Source organism: Macrosteles quadrilineatus, unplaced genomic scaffold (genome assembly GCF_028750875.1).
Source record: "Macrosteles quadrilineatus isolate MER2022 unplaced genomic scaffold, UCM_ALF_1.0 Scaffold_2__2_contigs__length_208266976, whole genome shotgun sequence".
Taxonomy (NCBI): Eukaryota; Metazoa; Arthropoda; class Insecta; order Hemiptera; family Cicadellidae; genus Macrosteles; species Macrosteles quadrilineatus.
In genome coordinates, this window is record NW_026542595.1 from 183,084,720 (window position 1) to 183,105,454 (window position 20,735).

The window sequence follows — 20,735 nt, forward strand, 5'->3', positions numbered from 1 at the left end:
CTGCTGTGCTCGCCTCGTGGGAGATACTTGGCCATTAATTGGAGGACCAGAATCTCCTATCTCCTGGAAAATCTGGCACCTACAAGCCCTTGCCTGTTTCCCTTGTCCCACTCTGTACCACTCATAGCCAGCGGAGGTTTTTTTTTTTTTGTGGGAAGGCGGTTAAAATGCCTTTACGGACACTGAGAAGCTCAAAGTCCTCTATGGTGCCTTCTGGCTCAATGTCCTTATACCGGTTAAAAATCCCCTAATCTCATAAGACACTATCCTGGACCTGTTTAGCACATTTCTTAGGTCTAGGCCTTTTAAACTATGCCACGAGGACTTTCCTTCTTGTTTTCTACCAAAGGTTAAGACAAGAAGAGTAGAATGGCCGTTCCAAGGACATCGTACATTGTAGGCGATCCTTCGGACAGAAACATTCAGTCTCTTACTTACTCCAGGCATGTAAGTCCTGTACCACCACCTAAGGTGCAGACTTTGCTTGTATCAGCTAACTATTTTTAGGAATACTCTGTCACAAAGTGGGGTTAATAACAAATGTCAGACAAGAATAATAACGCTCAGATATACCACCGAGTAAATGAAGAGATTTTGATTTTTTTATTGCGAGTTATAACTTTTTTTTCTTTATTAGTATATATTATTCCTCTATTTATTACTGTGAAGTAAAACAGGTAACAGGGCATGAGATACAGTAGTGTTGAAAGGAGAATTCTGATCAACTCCAGTCACTTAAATCAATGTTTCTAATGCTCCTTGTGGTGAGGTGTGAATTTGCTGGTTGGTGTCCACAAGCTGGAGGAACTCAAGAAACCACTTTAACCCCAGAGTCATTTTATTACAATGAGTAACAAACTTAATAGGTCTACTGAGAGTTACAAAGTTCTAATTTCTTTAAACCGTTGTGTTAAGTCTTCAGGTTCCCTCGCTGCAATAGGAGTATTTTAGTTAGCATGTGTACTTCACAAGCTGTGTAGAAACTATTCTTTTCGCTTTGCATGTTAAAATTATGGTTTTGATTTTGAATTTACATACTTTGTCAAACCAATAAAACCCTAATTTCACTTAGTGTATTTGCTTCTGTGAGCCTATCTGCTTTGCAGGTAAGTTAATGTGTGGTTTGTTTTAATCTATTCAGTAAAGTAGTGTATGGAAAGGTTGTTTTGTTTTGTTATTTTATAAAAAACTAACTCGGGTTTTTTTTTTATTAAATTAGATTTGAAAGCTATATAGTTTATGGGAAGTAATAAGATTAAACGTTACCTTTTATGCAAAGGTTATATTTTACATTTAGTTAGTGGTGTATTAACTAACTCCTGGTTTGCAGTGTTAATTGACAAAAATGTAAAATAATGGATAGTTTTTATACAATTTGGTGTCAATGACATTGTTAATTTAATAAATCCTGATTTCTTATGTTCCATTTAATGTTAAAACTGTGCTTACATTCCAATTTGTGCCTGATATGTTTTACTATTGCTCAATTATAAATCAGGTAGCTTTTCAATCAATTGTTCACTCTATTAATGATAATGATTGCACATTTTAAAAAATCCATTTCTTGGCTTATTTCTTATACCTTGACAGCTTCCTATTATCAAAATTATAAGCAGATTAATATTATTTTAAAGGACAAAATATTGATAAGCATTGAATTTACCATCATAATAACATTTTACTAAATCACTTACTTGTGTTTAAACCACAATTTTGAGGTCACAAAGATAGTGATGTAGGTTTGATAAAACAGTTTCTACCTAAAACTAGTTTGTGGTTTAAATACCTCTTCTAAGTTTACCTAATTGTTTGAAGAAAAAATCTATCTTTGTAACATGCAGTTTTTCTGTTTTAGCATGAAGCGCGCAAAGTCACTCTCAGGTCTTAGTACATCAGTGCACGATAAGGTGAGCAAAGTAATTGATTGAATAGATAAGATGTGGTAAGTAATTAAATTGATTGAGAACATAAGGTGAGCTTAGCAATTGATTAAAAAGATAAGGTGAGCTCAGTAATTGATTGAATAGATAAGATGTGCTAAGTAATTAAATTGATCTAGAACATAAGGTGTGAGTATAGCAATTTATTAAAAAAGATAAGGTGAGCCTAGTAATTGAGTGGAAATATAAGGTGAGCTCTAAACATCAGAACATATTAATGCTCATTTACTTTTAGTTTTTCTTTTTATAACTAATTTTAACTGTAGCTAAGCTAAAACGCCAAATTATAAAGTAAAAATATCAATCCATCTTTTAAAAAAGCACTATGGTATAGAAATTGTACTGAAATTTGTAAAATGTTCTTTAGCACCCTTCTTTAGCCAAAAGACAGTTAGTTGAACCAACACGCAGACTTGATAATTAATTTTTATTTTAATAACCGCAGTATTGCGTTCAATTACAAATAACGGCAAAAACATTGTTTTGTCTTTGTTTTTGTGCAGTGGCGTAAATAACACCCCTTCAACCCCCGCAGTGCGGGGGGCCTCGAGGTCCGACTGTCACCGCAATTGCAGAAAACGATGACGTATTCGAAACCGTGGGAGGCGTTGATGATGTCTTCAAGAGCAAAGAAGATATTCAAGATTTTGCCACAATCGCGTAAAAAATTATGTCATTTCCGTGACGACCGCTGGAGACGAAGAGGAGGACTTAAAGCCGCGGGTGATGTACAAGATGTTGACGGGATCACGGTAAAGGATGAGAGTTTCCATGACCGTAGCATGTCTACATGAATGCAGGATATATTCAAGATTTGGCCAAGATCACGGAAAACGATGACTATGTTTCCATGACGGAGGGAGACAATGAAAATCACGCCTTTTGCTGAGATAAACGTGTAAAACGTATGTGGTGATGTTTTGGTGGGGGGCGCATCTGCATGTACTGCAGGAGGGAGAGCGCCGCTCGATGTACTTACGCCACTGTTTTTGTGTCATGTGTAAACCTTGTATAACTAATGCTGACCACGCCAAAAATGTGGATCTTTTTGTTAGCCTGACTATGGCGGATGTTTCCTGTAATGTTGATAGCTCAACCACCTTCTGTAATAAATACCTGTAATGAACGAGGAATTGGGTATAGCAGCTTTCTTTTCTTTCCTCTCTACCGAAATTGAATCTGACTGTTAGAAGTCGTGGTTCAACAAGGTCTTATACAGTGAAGAGATTTTATTTTTTTTTTATGTTTTCCGTTACTGTTTGTAATTTGAAATATTTTCTCCATGTTTATGATTACTTTACTTGTTGCAGGGCCACACACAAGTCCCTCACTCCCGTACGGCTAGCTCCAGCTCCGAAAATCTCAATATACAAGCCACATAGTTTATTTACCGACTTGTTAGTTGTAAGACTTACCGTAGCTTGTAGCTCGTTAACTCATAGCTTTGGCAAAAGTATCAGTTTTACACGTATTGAGTTTCCATTGAGGCTACAACTGATTGTGTACTTGTAAATAGTCGTAACATTTATTTATATTCTGTTAAGTATTATTTGTAATTTGTTATCTATATTTATCTGGTTTGAGGATATTTAACTTAAGTACAATGGATATTTTTTACCGATTAATCATATTTTATATGGTAAATGTGTTGTTTCAGGCTTGTAATTTGTGTATACCAAAGTGACATAATGCTAAAAAATTGTGAAATTTTCAATGCATTTGTTTCATGACAATTCTTGTTTACACTTGATTATTTCAGGCATTTAAAATATATTGCTTGCAAAAGATTGGACAATTTCATCAAACATACCCATGTGATCATTCTTTCATAGTCTGTAGTCACGATTATGTGACAGATTCAACTTCTGTTAAGTATTATGAGTTGAGTTGGAAAGGCTGTTTTAAGCTACCAATAGACAGTATATTGGTAGTGCTAAAGTAAGCATCAGTAAAGTATAAATAAGTTGGCATCTTTCTGACCAAATCAGTCCAGAGAGATAGTGAGGTTGGGGTAGAATTCATTTCTGATAAGTTTTTTTATGTAATTCAAGTATTATTACATTGTACCCGTTTTCATTGATAGATGATTTTAAAATTATTGTTTAATTTATTAGTATTATATACAACTTAGGTATTTTGTGATAATTGTATTTATTATTTATTGATAGTATTTCAGTTGAATGACACAGCTAACTGTATTTCAATTAATGTGTATTTAATTTATGGGAGAAGTAAGCTATTTATTTTAGTACTTGTGTATAGCAAATTATCTTAATTTAAAAAATCAAAATGTTTTTGATTAACGAATAATAAAAGTGCTGCAGTTAAGCCAACATCAATGATTTGGCTACAAGATTCAAATTTGTATTCTTCCCTAAATTTTGAACTATAGGGATTGCACTACAGTATTTTAATTTGTTTGAGTACTTAACGTTTGGAAGTTTTGTTGCTACTTGATATTTATAACCACTTAATCTGTTTTTTAGAAGTAAACTGAGCTAAAAAATAATCTACAAGTTAATAAAAATTATTTTATTAGTTCTTAAAATTTAATAAGATTAAGCATTTGTTTTTACTCTTGGAGCTAGCTGGCGATCATTTTAATTTGAAAAAAATGTTTATTTCAAACTATTTCTAAGATAACTATGTATTTTATTAGTAAAAGAAATACTATGAAGATATTTAAGGAAAGCTTTTAGTGCGCACGCACAACAATTCTGTTTTGTTTAACATTGGAAACATTCCTTTTTTACTCGTAAGTGTTGTATTTTGTTGCCATCACCTTTTCCTTTACATCCGTTGTAAGAACTAGCCGTTGTATTTTTGTATCAATACAGCTTTTTGAATACTTGAAAGTATTCCATTGGCCTAGTAAAAACAGTTTGAGAGATTTGAGAGTGAATAAAGATCTGGAAACTTTTGAACTGGTTCTACATAGCTTTATATTGTAATAAAGACATTTTTAGGAATAAAATTTAACTGCTGGCTGTAGCGGGTAGGATGTTTATATTAAACTGGCTGCACTAGCCTTGCCGGTGTTTCACTCTCAAATCCACTGATGTTTTGTGGTTGAAATGTTTTGTTGTCTTAGCGAAAAGGTAAGCAACGCTTTTCAATATCTTGATATCTGCATCACCTGACAAATAAACGATCCAATCTAATAATTTGTTGTTCTTTACTCATCCCTTGAGAAAGATTTTCTTCCTGTGTATATTTTTCATTTCATATGTTCTTTTTTTCTGCCAGTGACAGCAAACACAGAGTAACAGGGCTGATCTGAGGGGAATGAAATGGAATGGTATCTCTCATATTGAAAATAATGCCAAGTTCCAAACTGAAACTACTTTTTTCAAATGAATAAATACTCCTGCTTTGTGTTTTTGTTTGGCTACTATTTTGGGCTAAACCACAGAGAAGTAGGTACAGAGAATACACGCCTATAGGAAGACTGTGCGCTTTCAGCTCTGGTATTTTGTGCCGGAAATATATACTTGTGACGAGCCAGAAAAAGCCCTAACAAGCACTGTGCAGGAATTCCTATCGCACAGGGTCTTCCTTTCCTCCACCATGAGCATTGTACATGAGGGCAAGGGGGGCAGTGTGTCCCCTAGACACCATCACTAGTGCTAGACACCACTTAAGTGTACCATTGAGTGTCTCTTCTGTACCTTACTTCTCTGTGGCTAAACTGAAACACAATTTTCTATGAAGTGGTCCCATCTCCCATGGTGTGTGTGTACCAACAGTAGGGCCTACCTTGAATTCTAGAAATCTTTTAACTGAATGGTGATAATGTTTATACCTTATAATTTTTAGCTTATACAGCAGCAACTTGCCAAGATCCTTGATGAGGAAGAGTACTTCTCAAGTTCCCCTGAATTTAATACAACCATTGATTAACTTATATACAAACAACAACGATTTTCACCTGAAAGCTGACCTAGTAATAGGCCTATACCTTGATACCAATTCTGTAGTGTTTTTCTGTGAGAGTCTAGCCATTAAGGTTCTACTGAGTAACTTGGTGTTCAGCTAAAATTTAGAATCCTTGCTTTATGGACTAAAGAACACATTAAGAAATTATATGTGCACCATCTAATTTTAAAAAGTCTACACATCTTGCAAATTCTTACAAATTCACTGCAAAGAAGTTTCGGAAGTATCAGATGGGAGCTCTCTAAACATTAAATACCCCCGCCGCAGCAAACCTGCAGACTAAGCGAATTTCCATTTGACTGATTGGATTTACACTGAAATGTCTACTTAAAAATATAACATTTATTCTTGATTTAAATAGAATTAGTTTAACAAGTACTTAGGTTTGCTGCATCAGGGAGGGTAAAACTGTTTTTTTTTTTTTTGTAAAATGTGAATAGTTAGTAAGAAATAAAAACATTTTCCAAATTTGATCAAAATATGTTCACAAACAAGCAAACTACAACAGTTTACTTATTCTCCATAAGAATAACATGGGAATTTTAAATTTACAATTTTTTGGAATTTTCTCCGTAACCATTAGGCGCATAATAACGCTTCAATATACTAAATTATTTGTTTTTTTAAGCTCTACAAAATGGTTTGGAAAGAAATTGCTAAATTTAATGTTTTTTGGGTCAAAGGAAAAAATAACTCTAACTTGGTAAGTATTCTAGTAAACAATCTTCAAGAATAAATTCCAGGTACACAATACCGGAAGGTGCCAAAAGAAAAGACAAATACAGATAAAAATTAATTTTATACACCAGAGTCCTACTTCAAAACTGAATAGACAAAATGCGATAAACCGAGGCCTCACAGCTGCTGGTTTTCGTAGACCCGCTTATCTAAAATATTGACTTGACTACTACTGTAATGGAAAAGACGCTTTCAACCATCTCTGAGAAATAATAACATAACTGGCTGAGAAATAATAACATAACAGGAGTATCTTAAAGGTGCACTCAAAATATAAGTACAGTGCATTCAATTAATGTAGTTATGCTAAAACAATAGTATAGGTTTTAGATTATAAGTGAATTGCAATATGTGTGGTTAACGGAAAATAAATATTCTCATGCTTAATATAGCAACCCTGTTTTTTAGGTTCGAGAAAATTGCAATCTTAATTAACAATAAAAATGATAATTGAGATGGCAACCTTGAACTCGTCTCTTGAACAATAAACTATGTACATTCGATAGTGTAAACAAATAAAATGGATACATCTCTTCTTCCTTGTAGCAAATTTGCCAACCTCGGTATTTTTTGGTAGCAGTTTTAGGAACTACCTATTTGGTTCTGTATAAAGTAGGATTATATAAACATTCTCCTTTGCTGGATGTTTTATATATTTTTAGATTTAGACTTCGTTCAAGCAATTTAGATTTTCAGCAGTTCTTATCTTTAAACAAAAAAATATTTAAAACACATACCATATCAAATGCGGGAAATAAAATTCCGTGCATCATTTACTCTGAATAGTTGAGTGTAACAAGTGTATGGCGCATAATTATAGGGGGAATGTTGCTGGAAGTCAACAGTCCCGGAAGATCAAATAATTTATACCTGTGCCACTAGGTCAAAAACTACAATGTTTGCAGTGTCTGTAGATCAAAAGTCCCAGTAAGTCAAATAATACAGTCCGAGCTAAAAACGTGGTCTATGTTAAAGCAATTGACTTATTGGGAATTTGACCTAATGCAACAGCAGTTTTAATATAACGAAATACGGTAAAATACAAGTTCAGTTTCGCTGAGTCAACAGTGCCGGAAGATCAAAAGCAATAAAAGTGAGCGTCGATTCAGTGTAAAATAGACCTCCTGCAACGCTTACTACACCAACAAAACTCGCTTTTAGTTACTTCGTGTTTTGTCATAATTATAATAGAGCTAAAATTATCATATTTGGTACATAGCTTATCTATTAATGCTTCTTGCCAACTGTTTGGTCAACACTGTAAATAGGTATAGCCTTTCGTCAAAATTTGTGGCATAAAATACCCGCAAGGACGATCTGAAAATTTCTGGTTATTATATACGTTTGTAAAAGGAGACCCATTTAATTTTAGAACTATTTTATGAGTTATAATGTAGTCTAAACATAAACTGTGTAAATGTATTACACCTCGGAAGGGTTGAAACCTGTCCAAACTATCATATATATTATTAAAACGTAAATGGGGTTTTTTTCACATTCTGAATCAACCAGTCGACGGATTTTCATTATTTTAGTGTTGAAAGAAAGATATTTTTGAGAACTAGGGAATGTCATAGTCATAATTATAATTAAGGGTCCCAGTTTTTTAGAAATTAAGTTTTAATTTTTAAATAGTCTAGCAGCCGACGCTAACCTTCTAAGCCAGCTTTTAGTACAATATAATTTGCTTAACATAACAGCTGTAAACATTCAGCATTTGTGACACAAATTTAGCATTTGGAAACCAATTTAAAGACATAGTTGACTTATTTATACTATGTGTAATGCTGACCATTGATACATTCAATTCTTAGGTATGAGGATGGCAGATTAATTAAATATGCATAGTAAAATAGTAGGATGTTCAAATTATTTTTTAAAGGAATCTTTGTAATCATCGATTTGTTTTAGTCCCATATAATTTGTTTTAACTAACAGCTGGTTGAATGTAATATTGTTCTATATAACTATTAGGTTTTTGGCGAATTTCCCATATAGGGAATAAGCTATTACCGTTGTACTTATGGTAACACCTGGACCTGGAACCGATTTAATTTTTCGTTTTGAGGTCCCTAAAGGCCAAAAACACCATACGTTCAAATTCATAAATACAGGGTGATCAACTCAAGGAGGCCACCATTGGGAAATCGGAAACTGTAAGAATTAGAGAAAACATTAAATGGGGGACATTCCTTTATTTTTTGTGGCAGTTAAAAATATGATTTTAGTTTTTTATCATGTTTTCGGATAGATTATGCAATTTAACAACTTTTTTAACCTTGACACTTTTTCGACAAACCCACTCGTTTAGGAGTAGACTACAGCCTATGGAAAAATTACTTCCGGTGTACATTTTACATCATGTAGCTCCTAAACGAGTAAGTTTAGAGCAAAATTGCAAAAGTAAATTAGTCTTAGAATTGCATCTACATTCCCAACCATATTACACGTGGAGGAACAGTGGAGGAACTGTCCAGCAATCTGAACTTGTCACCTCTTGCCCTGCGACGTGACGTGGCTGATGTTATTCTTCTCTGGAAGATAGTCAATGGTCACATGAACTGTCCAGATCTCCTAGCTGAAATCGACCTCAGAGTGCCTACAAACACAAGATCTCGAGATCTGCTGGGTCGAAGATACCACTCAACCAACTTCGACTTCAACAGTCCTTTCGCAAGGTTTACTCGCCTGGGAAATCGAGTTGCGTCTGGGTGTGACCTGTTTTTCGATGGACTTCAGCAGGTTCGTCGGCAGGCCTCCTCTCTTCTTCTTTCTGGGAAAGACTAGTAATTAATTTATTGTTGTTTGTTAACCTTTATTTTCTGTTGTTGCTATGTTAGAGTATTTATTGTTGTTTGTTAATCTTATTTTTTTGTTGTTGTTACGCTTTGGATATTTATAACCTGTTATATCTTTGTTAACTTATATTTATCATCAAATTTTGCTTACCTATTTTGTTGTATTCAACCATCATGTTTATCTTTGTAAATTGGCTGCTGCCGTTGGAAATAAAATAAAATAAAATAAAATGAATAAAATTCCTTAAAGACTATAAAATAAAAAGTTTTCCACTTTTCAAGTTTGCCGCCATTTTTAAAATATAATTCATATTTTAATTATTTTTATGGTCTTTTTGGAATGTGGATGCAATTGTAAGACTTTTTTACGCTTCGCATTTTTGCTATAAACTTACTTGTTTGGGAGCTACATGATGAAATATGTACACCGGAAGTCATTTTTCCATAGGCTCTAACTCCTAAACGAGTGGGTTTATCAAAAAAATGTCAAGGATAAAAAGTTTTTAAATTGCATATTCTATCCGAAAACATGATAAAATATAGGGTGTTCGATAAAAAATTTCAAATTTTGCCGCCATTATGGAAAATGGTGGCTGAATTTCAAAAAACTAAAATCACATTTTTAACTGCCACAAAAAATAAAGGAATGTTTCCATTCTAAGTTTTCTCTAATTCTTACCGTTTCCGATATCCCAATGGTGGCCTTCTTGAGTTGATCACCCTGTATAGCCTATATTTATTTATTTATATATTTTTCCCAGGGGGAACCCCAGGACCCCCCTCCTTTTAGGGGTATTCCATACACCCCAGGCCCCCGGTGACCCCCCCCAAAATATATGTCTAGGACCGCCCTTGTCTTCTTTACCTATAAAACACATGGGATACAGCCTTTCTTCACTGATCACGTAATGCGTGATTTTCTATAAAGCCTTGGAAAAATAAAAGGTAAAATAGATAGAATACAGGTGTACTGTATGTGGTTTACACACAAATATTCATCAAACTGTGTGATATTTTGTTATTGCAATGAACAATTTGGGAGTATCGTATTGTTTAAGTCGATGGAAAATCTCTGTTGATCCTGTTTTACAAGCAAACCAAAAAGATACAGTAGTCACCACTCTATGCAACATATTCTAACCAGAAAATTGTAATCGTATGATTCCATAAGCATTGGTAGGATTGCAAAGTACTACACAAACATTATTTCAAGGGCAATAACAGTCACAATTTCCGCCGACTTTAAAAGAGTCAACTAAAATATTATACTAATGGACACACAACTAAATGGAACAACTAATGGAAATTCTTACGATGTACATTCGTTCGATATAAGCATTGAGTATACACGTCAATACATACGTGTATAAGTTTACCCAATGATATAAGCAACGGTTCTTGCAATTTATTGCTTATTGTTTTTTAGAGTTGTTTTGGATTTACTCACACTCGTATAAGGTTTTCCACGTTTGTCATTGATAATGTAGCCATGTTGCTTTGAAATGGCGACCATACAAATGTATGCATTTTAAGCCAAGTATGAATGGAGATGAGTGTGGTGGGATGAGTGGAGCGATCTTGTTGTCCTGTTTGTGACTAAGGCCGACATAATCCTTAGACACAGCTGTTAATTAATAGTGCATACAGTCAATTAATAGCAGCAGAGGTCAAGTTTGGTATCAAATTAAAGGTTTTATTCATAAAAATACATTGCCGCAAACACAAACTCAAACGATGATGATGATAATAACGTTAATGATGTCACTAAAACGTATCGTTTGAAATTTAACAGCTAAAAATAAGTGAAATAGGAAAGGTTTTGGTTAAATCCATGAAATTGTAATTGGACACTAGTAAATACTAGTGCACTTGTTGCTACCTCCCCCCTTCGGTTTCATGTATTCCTCTCAATCAGTTCAAACCTAGGAGGATTAAACATTAATGTTACCTAATTAATGTTAAATCCTCCTAGATTCAAACCTGAAACACCCAGATCGAAACTCGCCTGTCGTTATTTTACCATCGCCTTTTTTTTAAATATATTTTTCAAAAAAGAAATATTATATTGATTTACTTTGGATTTTAAAAATGTTAACGTTTTATTTTGTTAAAGATTTATGGTGATACGTAAATATTGTGGTGTAGTAAAGTATATTATATTGTAGTTAAGTGTTAAATTTTGAAATTTTAGGGTGAATCGAGATGAATCTTTGTTTATAACATGCGTCTCTCCTACCTTAACATACATACCAAGTTTCATAAACATCGGTTGGAAAAGTGCAAAGATAAATATTTGTATGTAAAAAATACAAAATGGTGGATATCTGGTTAACGAAATGATATTGGAAAAAAATGTTAGCCTTGATTTTCTGTTTACTTTGACCCAAGGAATTAATAGGTAAAGTATCTCCCCGCTTATTTTAACACCCTGTTTATGATGTATTCTTATAAGTGAAAAATGTAAGCTGGTAATAAAGAAAGATGTTTTATAAATAATATGAATGTACTGGTGATCTGTATATTCATCTTTTTCTTGTCCTTAACTATAAATTAAAAGTCCACTCAGCAGTCGCATCGTACGATGTAGTTCTTTCCATGCGTTGCGAAATGCTAAATTTGCCGTCCTCTTCAACCCAAGTTATCTACTGAACCACTGATTGTAAAAAATTCAAAGAAATATATTTTACGCATCACACTTTTGGCTACAACTTTGCCACAAACAAAACCTCTCTAACCCAAAAACAAACAAAAAATCTCGCATGCTAACTTTTTCATGTTAGAAACCACGATTTAAAACTATTTCACCGTACAAATCAATTTTTATTAATTAGATCGGTAAATAGTTTAAAGTTCCAACAAAATAGTCATCGAGTAGGACTAACCAAGAAGCTCTGTGCCAAATTTCAAAATTTTAGCACAGCTTTAAGTACACCAAAACACGAAATTATTTAAGTCATGCGTCGAGAGGACTATCGTTGTTTTTAACAGATTATACTTTTGACCTTCCGGCACTGTTGACTCAGCGAAACTGAACTTATATTTTATCTTATTTCGTTATATTAAAACTGCTGTTGCATTAGGTCAAATTCCCAATAAGTCAATTGCTTTAACATAGACTACGTTTTTAGCCCGGACTGTACTATTTGACTTACTGGGATTTTTGATCTACAGACACTGCAAACATTGTAGTTTTTGACCTAGCGGCACAGGTATAAATTATTTGACCTTCCGGGACTGTTGACTTTCTGCAACGCGTCCATTATAGGTATACAATGAAGGACAAAACATAGGAAATTTGGTTTGTGATGCATGTTACAGTACCTGGTAACATCCCTGTCAACCTTTGTCACAGTGCCACGCCACAAAACAACGGGGCCAGGAGTAGGTCAACAACCTTCTCGTCGAACTGTCAGACTCTATACAATCCGTCGATATATAAACACAAAGAATACAATCTAGGGAACATTTAAGAAGCAATATAACAGAGCATTGTCACTCCGAGTCTATTAGGAGGCGAGGCAGGACAACATAAATAATTATTGACAAACAGAAACAGACAAATATTCTACTTCAACGCGACGGACAATGAAACTGTTTGAGTCGAGTTTTTCACTGATCTGTATATTGTTCTGAACTGTAGTGATATTATATTTCCATAGGCCATAGGGGATCTACTATTTATTCTGTGGTAAGACCTAGAACCGGAACCGATTAACGTTCCCGTTTTGATGACTCCAGAAGCCATCGAAGCCATACCATACGTTCAAATTAATTTATACAGGGTGTTTAAGTATGTTAAAATGATGAGATTTTTTTAACGCGATCACGGATTAGGGTAACGGAGACAACATACTATAATTCATCCTACCAAAATATCCAAATAAAAACTACAATTAAGTTTTAGTTTGATTAGTGTTTGTTGATTTGTTGGTGGATGACTTAAGATCCTGTGTTTTAATAAGGCTAACTGTAACATTCAATATTCTTGAAGAAACAATAATGCACTTATCAGCATATATCGTCTTTATAATCAATCTCCAATCGTCAATGTAGGATTGATATTTACAGGATATCTGTTCGTAGATATCTAGTAATGAATATGCTAACCTACAATATTTAAAGGATATTGCATCTAAACATTAAATAAATATCTACTGTAAAACCTTTTAATATCTAAAGAATATCTTAACAGATATTTTACAGATTTATTAGATAAGCTATTTTAAAAATATATATTTAATTACTTGTAGATATCTTAAGACAGATTTCAACCTGTTGGGGCTGTTAGGGCTTCTATCATAGATAAAACATACGCTTCCATGTACAGTAGCAGGAAACCTAAACACTCATTAGTACGTTTAATTCTATTTAAATGGGGAATAAATTTGGCATGTCTTAGTAAAAAGTAAATCGAATATTCGCTTAAACGGCAGTTTGCTGGAGTGGGATATTTGAATTCAATGGGTTTATAAAGGTAATAAAAAATAACAATACAGTATGGTACTATACATTTTTAAACTCATTTTATGTGATATGCTACAAACTAAGTAACAAAAAGCTAGCTTCTCCCTTAATGATTAAAGTTTATAAGTCTTACTCCCATACAAAACTCTAAACTAAACATTTAAAAAAACAAACAATGATCACTTAAGTTTACTATTTAATTATAGATAAGATATAAATGTTATAATTGCCAGTTACAACAAAACTTGAAATTTACAAAAGTGCAATGCTAGCAGTTGTCATGAACTTATCACGAATCTGAAACGAAATTCACATAAACTATTGCTTAAAAAAATAAACGATACGAATATACAGTGTCACATTCAATCGCCGTCGTATTTCTGGAAAAACATCATGGTTAACGAAGCAACTGCAAACGAAGGATTCACAAAGGATGAGCGAGAAATCCGAATTACGATTCCGTCGATTCCGATTCCACTGCCACAACACAACTTGCATTTGCAACGGCTGGGCCACTACACAAAAACGCGATCGATTGAGCAGTGGCCGGGTTTGAGCGAGTCCATTGCGGGGGGGCGACGCTCACAGTTCCCTCCCCTCTACTTGGATCGACTCGATTCGCTTTCTTTCATTCTCCAATCTCCATCCAGTTGCAACCGTTGATGGTTACACCAGTGTTCTGCTCTTGTGATGTTTTGTGTGCATGTAAACAAGTGTTGTGATTCATAGTTACCTCTCAAGAACATTGTACAGTGATTTAATTTATAAACAATACAATTTCTGTTTTGTTTCTTGGTTGTTTTGATTGGTAGACTTATTTTATTTTGTCACATGGTTAGAAGAGTCTTGACTTCTGTAGTCGTCAAAGAACTTAAAAGCACTTTATTATTTTATGTGCAAACTTAAATCATGTGAAGGTTAGAGCTAATTATTATTATTATGTGTAATTTTTTATTTGTAGACTAGTCTTGTACTTCATGTTCTAATTATTTTCATAAGTCTTTGTCACTGCTGTTAGCTGTTACAGTTACAGCGTTGGACGACCTTTGTTTCCGATAAAGGCCATCTAGGCTACTCTTTCCGAAAGTAATTTCTCATACAAATTAGTTATGGATTTTAGTGTTACGGTTTCCTTAATGTACGTTATAGGTACCTGCTAGATAAAGTTATAGCAAGCACGTCTATCTATATTTTTACTCAAAGTAATTAACAGCAGCTATACTTATCCCAAGCAAGTTGGTTGCAGTTTTGATTAACTTAGTTGCAGCCTTCTGGCATTTCTGACTACACCGAGTCACCGACATTAAATGGCCCTTTAGATATTCCTAGTTTTAGTCCAATCTGCTGGAAATGTAATCAGATGAATTAACGAGCCTAAAAGTTGCAAAATACTGTCTTTATCACTAGGCTAAGTTTAAGTTATTTTGTAATGGCAAAGGTTATGATTAGCATAAAATGTTAATCGATGTAAGTTGGAGCATTTTAAGTACCTTAAGTTAGTTCACACCTAACTTAATATTAGGCCTAGGCTACATCATTGGGATTGGGATTTAATCTTTTTATGAGTCATTCAGTTGACCCTTTTAACTTAGATAAGTTGGCTTTTGGAATCCCCAAAATGGCTAAACTTAGCCGATTGTAAACGTTTTTAAGATTAATATTGCATTAGCAGACAAATTGTACTGTAGTCTAATTTATTACTTATTGATTCATTTAAAATTAGAATAGGCCTAGGCCTACTTCTTTTCATAAGATAATTAGCTACAATAATTCTCTTCATGTGAAACCCATGCCTCGTTCTATAAATGTAATTTATTAAAGTTATAATCCAATCATAAGCAATAAAATACTAAATCTCTTTACTAGGCCTATTAATATAAGGAAAATATATATTTAGGTTTTTTTAATCGTTAAGTTGACAATTACAGCATAAACATTTAAAAGATGCAAACCCGTTGAGCCGGCATTTTACTTTATCGCTTCCATAGAAGAGATGTGTGTTTTCAGATCATGTTTAGTTTTCCTCTCAATTATTGTACGGTAAGCTTAGCACATGTGGAAGCTAAACCAGTTTTGGCTAGCATAAAAAAGTGTTAATTCAACGTTTTTAAGACATTGAAGTTGTCATTTGACATTTCACACATCTCTTCTTACAAACAGAATTGCAAACACTCTGATTATTGCCTCATTTATTTATTGGAATATTTTGTCATTTTAAGTTATTTTACATGTTTTATCATATTTTCACTACTGTCTTTCTCAGGTGAAATTGCTGAGTGACCTACAATACTACTGTATTTGTGTAGCCTATTCACAGGTTAATTTGTTTCTTCAGAGACAACTGCTAATATAACTGCAAATTGTGTGTGCCACTAAGTTTAAATATAATAAATTCCATCCTACCCTGGAAAAAACCCCAAACGGAAATAAACGTCAAGATTGTGGAATTTAGTCCACAATGGAAATAATGCATTATCATCACGTCATCTTCAACCATCTAAATTGAAAAATTAAAATCTTTGTCCTGCTGATCTTTATAATGCAAACATCTACCCCTAGTAACGAAAAAAGTAATGAAATATAAATTACATGGAATATAAAAGACACAGAATGAAGCATTTTTTGTATCCGGTCGGTCAATTCAAATATATTTCAAATCGTGTGCTATAATTTACAGCATTATACCGCTGAAGCTTGCGTTTACGACGAATGTTTCATGCTCCGCAATAACTAAGATGCCTATGAGAAACCTTCCTCACCAAAATCCCAAGACTATAAACACGATCAGACAACTTAAATAAGTAAACTTAAAAAAAAAAAAAACTCATACGTGAGGTGCTTGGAAACGCCACTCACGTTTAATTGCCCGTGCTCATTTCCGCTCAATATTTCATACATAAATACAAGTTAAACGTAGTTCTTCTATTTGTGGGCTAGTAGTCTCAATAAAGAGCCGTGGGGAAAAGAAATCTAAAATTATGGCAAATACTAGATAACTTATCTAATTGTTAGAGTTGAGTTTATTTCATAATTATTTTCTGCATAACATAATAATGTAATGCCGAAAATAGCATTTTCCGGCGAGCGCTCTAGTTTCATGTGTGAGGTAAAGCCAAACACAGGAACAATAAATTTGATAGCGAACTCTCATATTTGCTAATTTATATTTTTAAATATGAAAACAAAGCAAACGAGGGGACCTGGTTGCTAATTTTGGCAAATTACAGGGCGAATTAATTCAGATTAAAAACGAATACTACAATATTAAATATCCTACATTTTTCAAAAATTATGTTTGAGACAGTAGAGTGAATCAAAGTATAATTTACTAATTAATTATTTTTTTCTTTTAGATCTACAAAATGAAGTTATATTTACCTACCTCAACCAGATTATTCAGTTTTTATAAACTTGTTTGTCTCTTTTTTACAATCAGTTTAACTGTGGTTAAACATTTACGGAAAGATAAGCCGTTCACATTCAAAGTCACATTAAACAATTGTAAAGGAATTTGGACAGCTTCAGTGAACCTTTGACAGCAATCCCTAAAAAAATCTGACGCGAGAGGGCGAACCTTTTTGGCACAATTACTTGAACAGAACCGGTATGCAAACATAAACAAAAAGTAAACATTATTTAACATTGGTTTGAACTGTTTAAACCTCATGTTAATGAATGCTATTAGTATAGGATTCGGGCCAGCAACGTCATTTGTTTATGTTTATGATCTGTTTAAGTATTCGTGCTTTTTAGTTACCATCCGTCACTCCGTTAGGTCATAAGTTTTACAATGACCCATCAATATTAAAAATCGGTTGAGTAGAGCGGCTGAAAAGGGGATTTTACAAGGAAAACCCTCATTACGACATAGTTCTAAGTAGGTCCAAAATAAATGACATAGGCTATAAAATCCTACCTGGGAATGTAAAAATTATAAGATACAGGCTATGTTTAGTGTGCAATCAAACACACTATACTGTATGTGGTCGCAATACGCACAAGATTTTTCCTACGACCATAATTACACACAAATTAACTTTTTGGATGTATATATATAATCTTATTTATGTTATGTTTTTAGCTAATTTCCCATATAGGGAATAAGCTATTGCCGTAGTACTCATGGTAAGACCTGGACCCGGGACCGATTTAATTTTTCATTTTCAGGTTTCTAGAGGCTAAAAACACCATCCGTTCAAATTCATATACAGGGTGTCCCTGAACTCTCTACCAATATTTTAGGGCATTGTTCCTGGGTAAGAAACATATCTAAATATCATATTTAAATTGTCCGGAGGTCCTTAGTTACTCAGATAGACGCCATTTTGTTTTTTTTTACTTATTAATTTATTTATGAAAATTGGTTAAACATACGAAGTTGAAACTTTGCACAAACATTTATGACAACTAGACAAAGCTACAAAAAAATTATGACGATTTTTCAAATTCATAAAACAAAATGGTGGCTGTTTAAAATTTTGTTTCTCAAATTACTCCGTTAATTTTACAAATATTTTACAAGAATAAATTGTTAATGCAATTTTATTACAAATCGATCGACACCTTAATCTTTAAGATCGGACGAGTATTAACTGAGATATGGCAGTTTTAGTGATACGTGACCGCTTTCAGCATGCGCTGCAACTAACCTCCAGCGGTCACGTATCACTAAAACTGCCATATCTCAGTTAATACTCTTCCGATCTTAAAGATTAAGGTGTCGATCGATTTGTAATAAAATTGCCTTAAAAAAGTTATTCTTGCAAAATCAACGGTTTTTGAGTAATTCAAGAAACAACATTTTAAATGGCCGCCATTTTGTTTTTTGAATTTGAAAAATCGTCATACTTTTTTGTAGCTTTGTCTTGTTGTTATAAATGTTTGTGCTAAGTTTCCATTTCGTATGTTTAACCATTCTTTAGAAAAAAATAATAACTGAAAAAACAAAATGGCGGCTGTGTGAGTAACTAAAGACTTCCGGACAATTTTAATATGATATTTAGGTATGTTTCTTACCCAGGAGCAATGCCCTAAAATATTGGTAGAGAGTTCCGGACACCCTGTATATACGTTTTATATATCCGAATGATTTCATTATTAAATTTTACGGAGAGGCCCACGAACATGCTACCTATATAGAATTGTGAGGTCGAGAATAATGATGCCGAAACGTCCGATGACCCTTTCATAGACACAACACTGCTATTAAAATAAACTATACAGATAACATCACTCCATTTTCAATTCGTACTCTGCTTAATCCAGAGTAATATATTGATAATTCAGAGCATTAATGGTAAAATGTCACTTTCCACCTCGAGTTCTAGTTTACTATACAAAACGATAGTATTTTTATTGATCGGGACCATGTTCTTCGGCAAAACCATGTGGATAAAATGTAGAACTATGTCAAAGGCAGAAAATGAACAGCTGACGTTCTCGACTACCGGTACAGCTGATTCATTCTTGTTTTGGAAATAAAAAGAACTACAGTACTGGCACTGTAATCCCCTCAACCATTGAGCTAGAGACACAACTAGCCTATTGGAGGTAGCACTGGCACGGCAACTCTGCTAGAAAAGCAAAACGCCTTAATTTTGTTAGGATGGTACCAACTAGGGGAATCAGCCTATTGGCTCAAGGCATTAAGCCCCCCCGGCCCCACACACTATAATAACAGACCAGACCGTCTGGTCTGGTCTGGCACTTATCGTGAGTAGGGCTGTCTGCAGACAGATTTTCTCGGATCAGACTTTCTGCGTGTCTGATGGTTGAACCTACAGACCATAGACGGTCTGAGGTTCCCTTACCACTATTTCTGTCTGGTCTGTTAACATTTGTTGGGAGTTCTCCCCACGGCGTCTCAATTACGAATGTTGGAATGTCTGGTCTGGGAGTGTGTAGAGCCGTCCAAGACGGTCTGGTTGCGGCCAGATGGTCTGGTCTGGAGGTCTGATCTGGTAGTTAAAGCATGTACTTTTCTCATTCAGTGCTAGTACCTCCAATTGTATCTCTAGCTCAGTGTCCTCAACGCATATGTTGATAAGAGCAGTTTTTAATGCAGATAACGAAAATACATTTTATCGCATAAAGCGAGAGTTTTTCGTTATTATTTTGACCTATATGCGACAGCGAGAATGTGGCTTAAGGTTGCTACCCCGATGTAGACCTATGTTGTATAACTATTCATTATTCAAATGAGATCATATTATAATAACTTACATGTAAATAATTCCATAATAACAGAAGTTGAATGATGGCGCAACTATACAACTTAAATTATAACGTAAGTTGTTTATTTTATAATTAAAAACGCTTAAATTAGTAATAATATTTTGTTAGCTATTCATTTAAATTAAATTATCATCACTGACACATAATTATGACAGTCATACATTTTAAATACATAATTCTAAATAATTATACAGCATCCATAGTGAATTCGACTTTTAATAATACAACCACAACTCCAACAGACAATGAGATGATAATGTGAGGATAGTCACGTCATATCCAAGGTTAATTCTAATTGTGAAATATATTAAATTAAATATTGTATTATGCTTAATTTTTCTAATGACAGTCCTATTAGCGGTATTGGTATTGATAATTACACAACAGTCTTATTATTTTGTTAAGTCTTGCGTTGACCTCTTATGTACCCTATGAGTAATTTGCTGTGACGTTCAATCCATCAATTTTTAATTAATATATATTAATTAATATATATAATAATTTAATTAATTAATTAGAGTTTCTTGGATACATCATAAAAACAAAATCATACGTTTGAAATATGCGGAAACTCAAATTCTAGTTCTTTACAATTTGTATGATATTGATAATGTTTCATACATTT

The 20,735-nt window shown here is 33.7% G+C and overlaps 2 protein-coding genes across 7 annotated transcripts in view; both read left to right on the plus strand.

The window, feature by feature from the left end:
- LOC128985410 (kinesin light chain-like) overlaps positions 1 to 5,088 on the plus strand; it is a 145,973-nt gene extending 140,885 nt beyond the window's left edge. For 5 of the 6 annotated variants that reach the window (XM_054404871.1, XM_054404881.1, XM_054404876.1 and 2 more), the window contains 2 exons: positions 1,856 to 1,907; positions 3,251 to 5,088. In XM_054404871.1, coding sequence (XP_054260846.1) covers positions 1,856 to 1,907; positions 3,251 to 3,322 — 124 coding nt within the window. In that variant the 3' untranslated portion in view covers positions 3,323 to 5,088. Of the gene's footprint in view, positions 1 to 1,855; positions 1,908 to 3,250 lie in introns of those variants that run through there. The other variant, XM_054404879.1, reaches the window with a different exon arrangement.
- Positions 5,089 to 14,601: 9,513 nt separating this feature from the next.
- Positions 14,602 to 20,735, plus strand: part of LOC128985197 (serine/arginine repetitive matrix protein 1-like) — a 62,707-nt gene continuing 56,573 nt past the window's right edge. The window contains exon 1 of the mRNA XM_054404582.1: positions 14,602 to 14,793. The gene's annotated coding sequence lies outside the window, so the exon portion shown is untranslated. The remainder of the gene's footprint in view (positions 14,794 to 20,735) is intronic.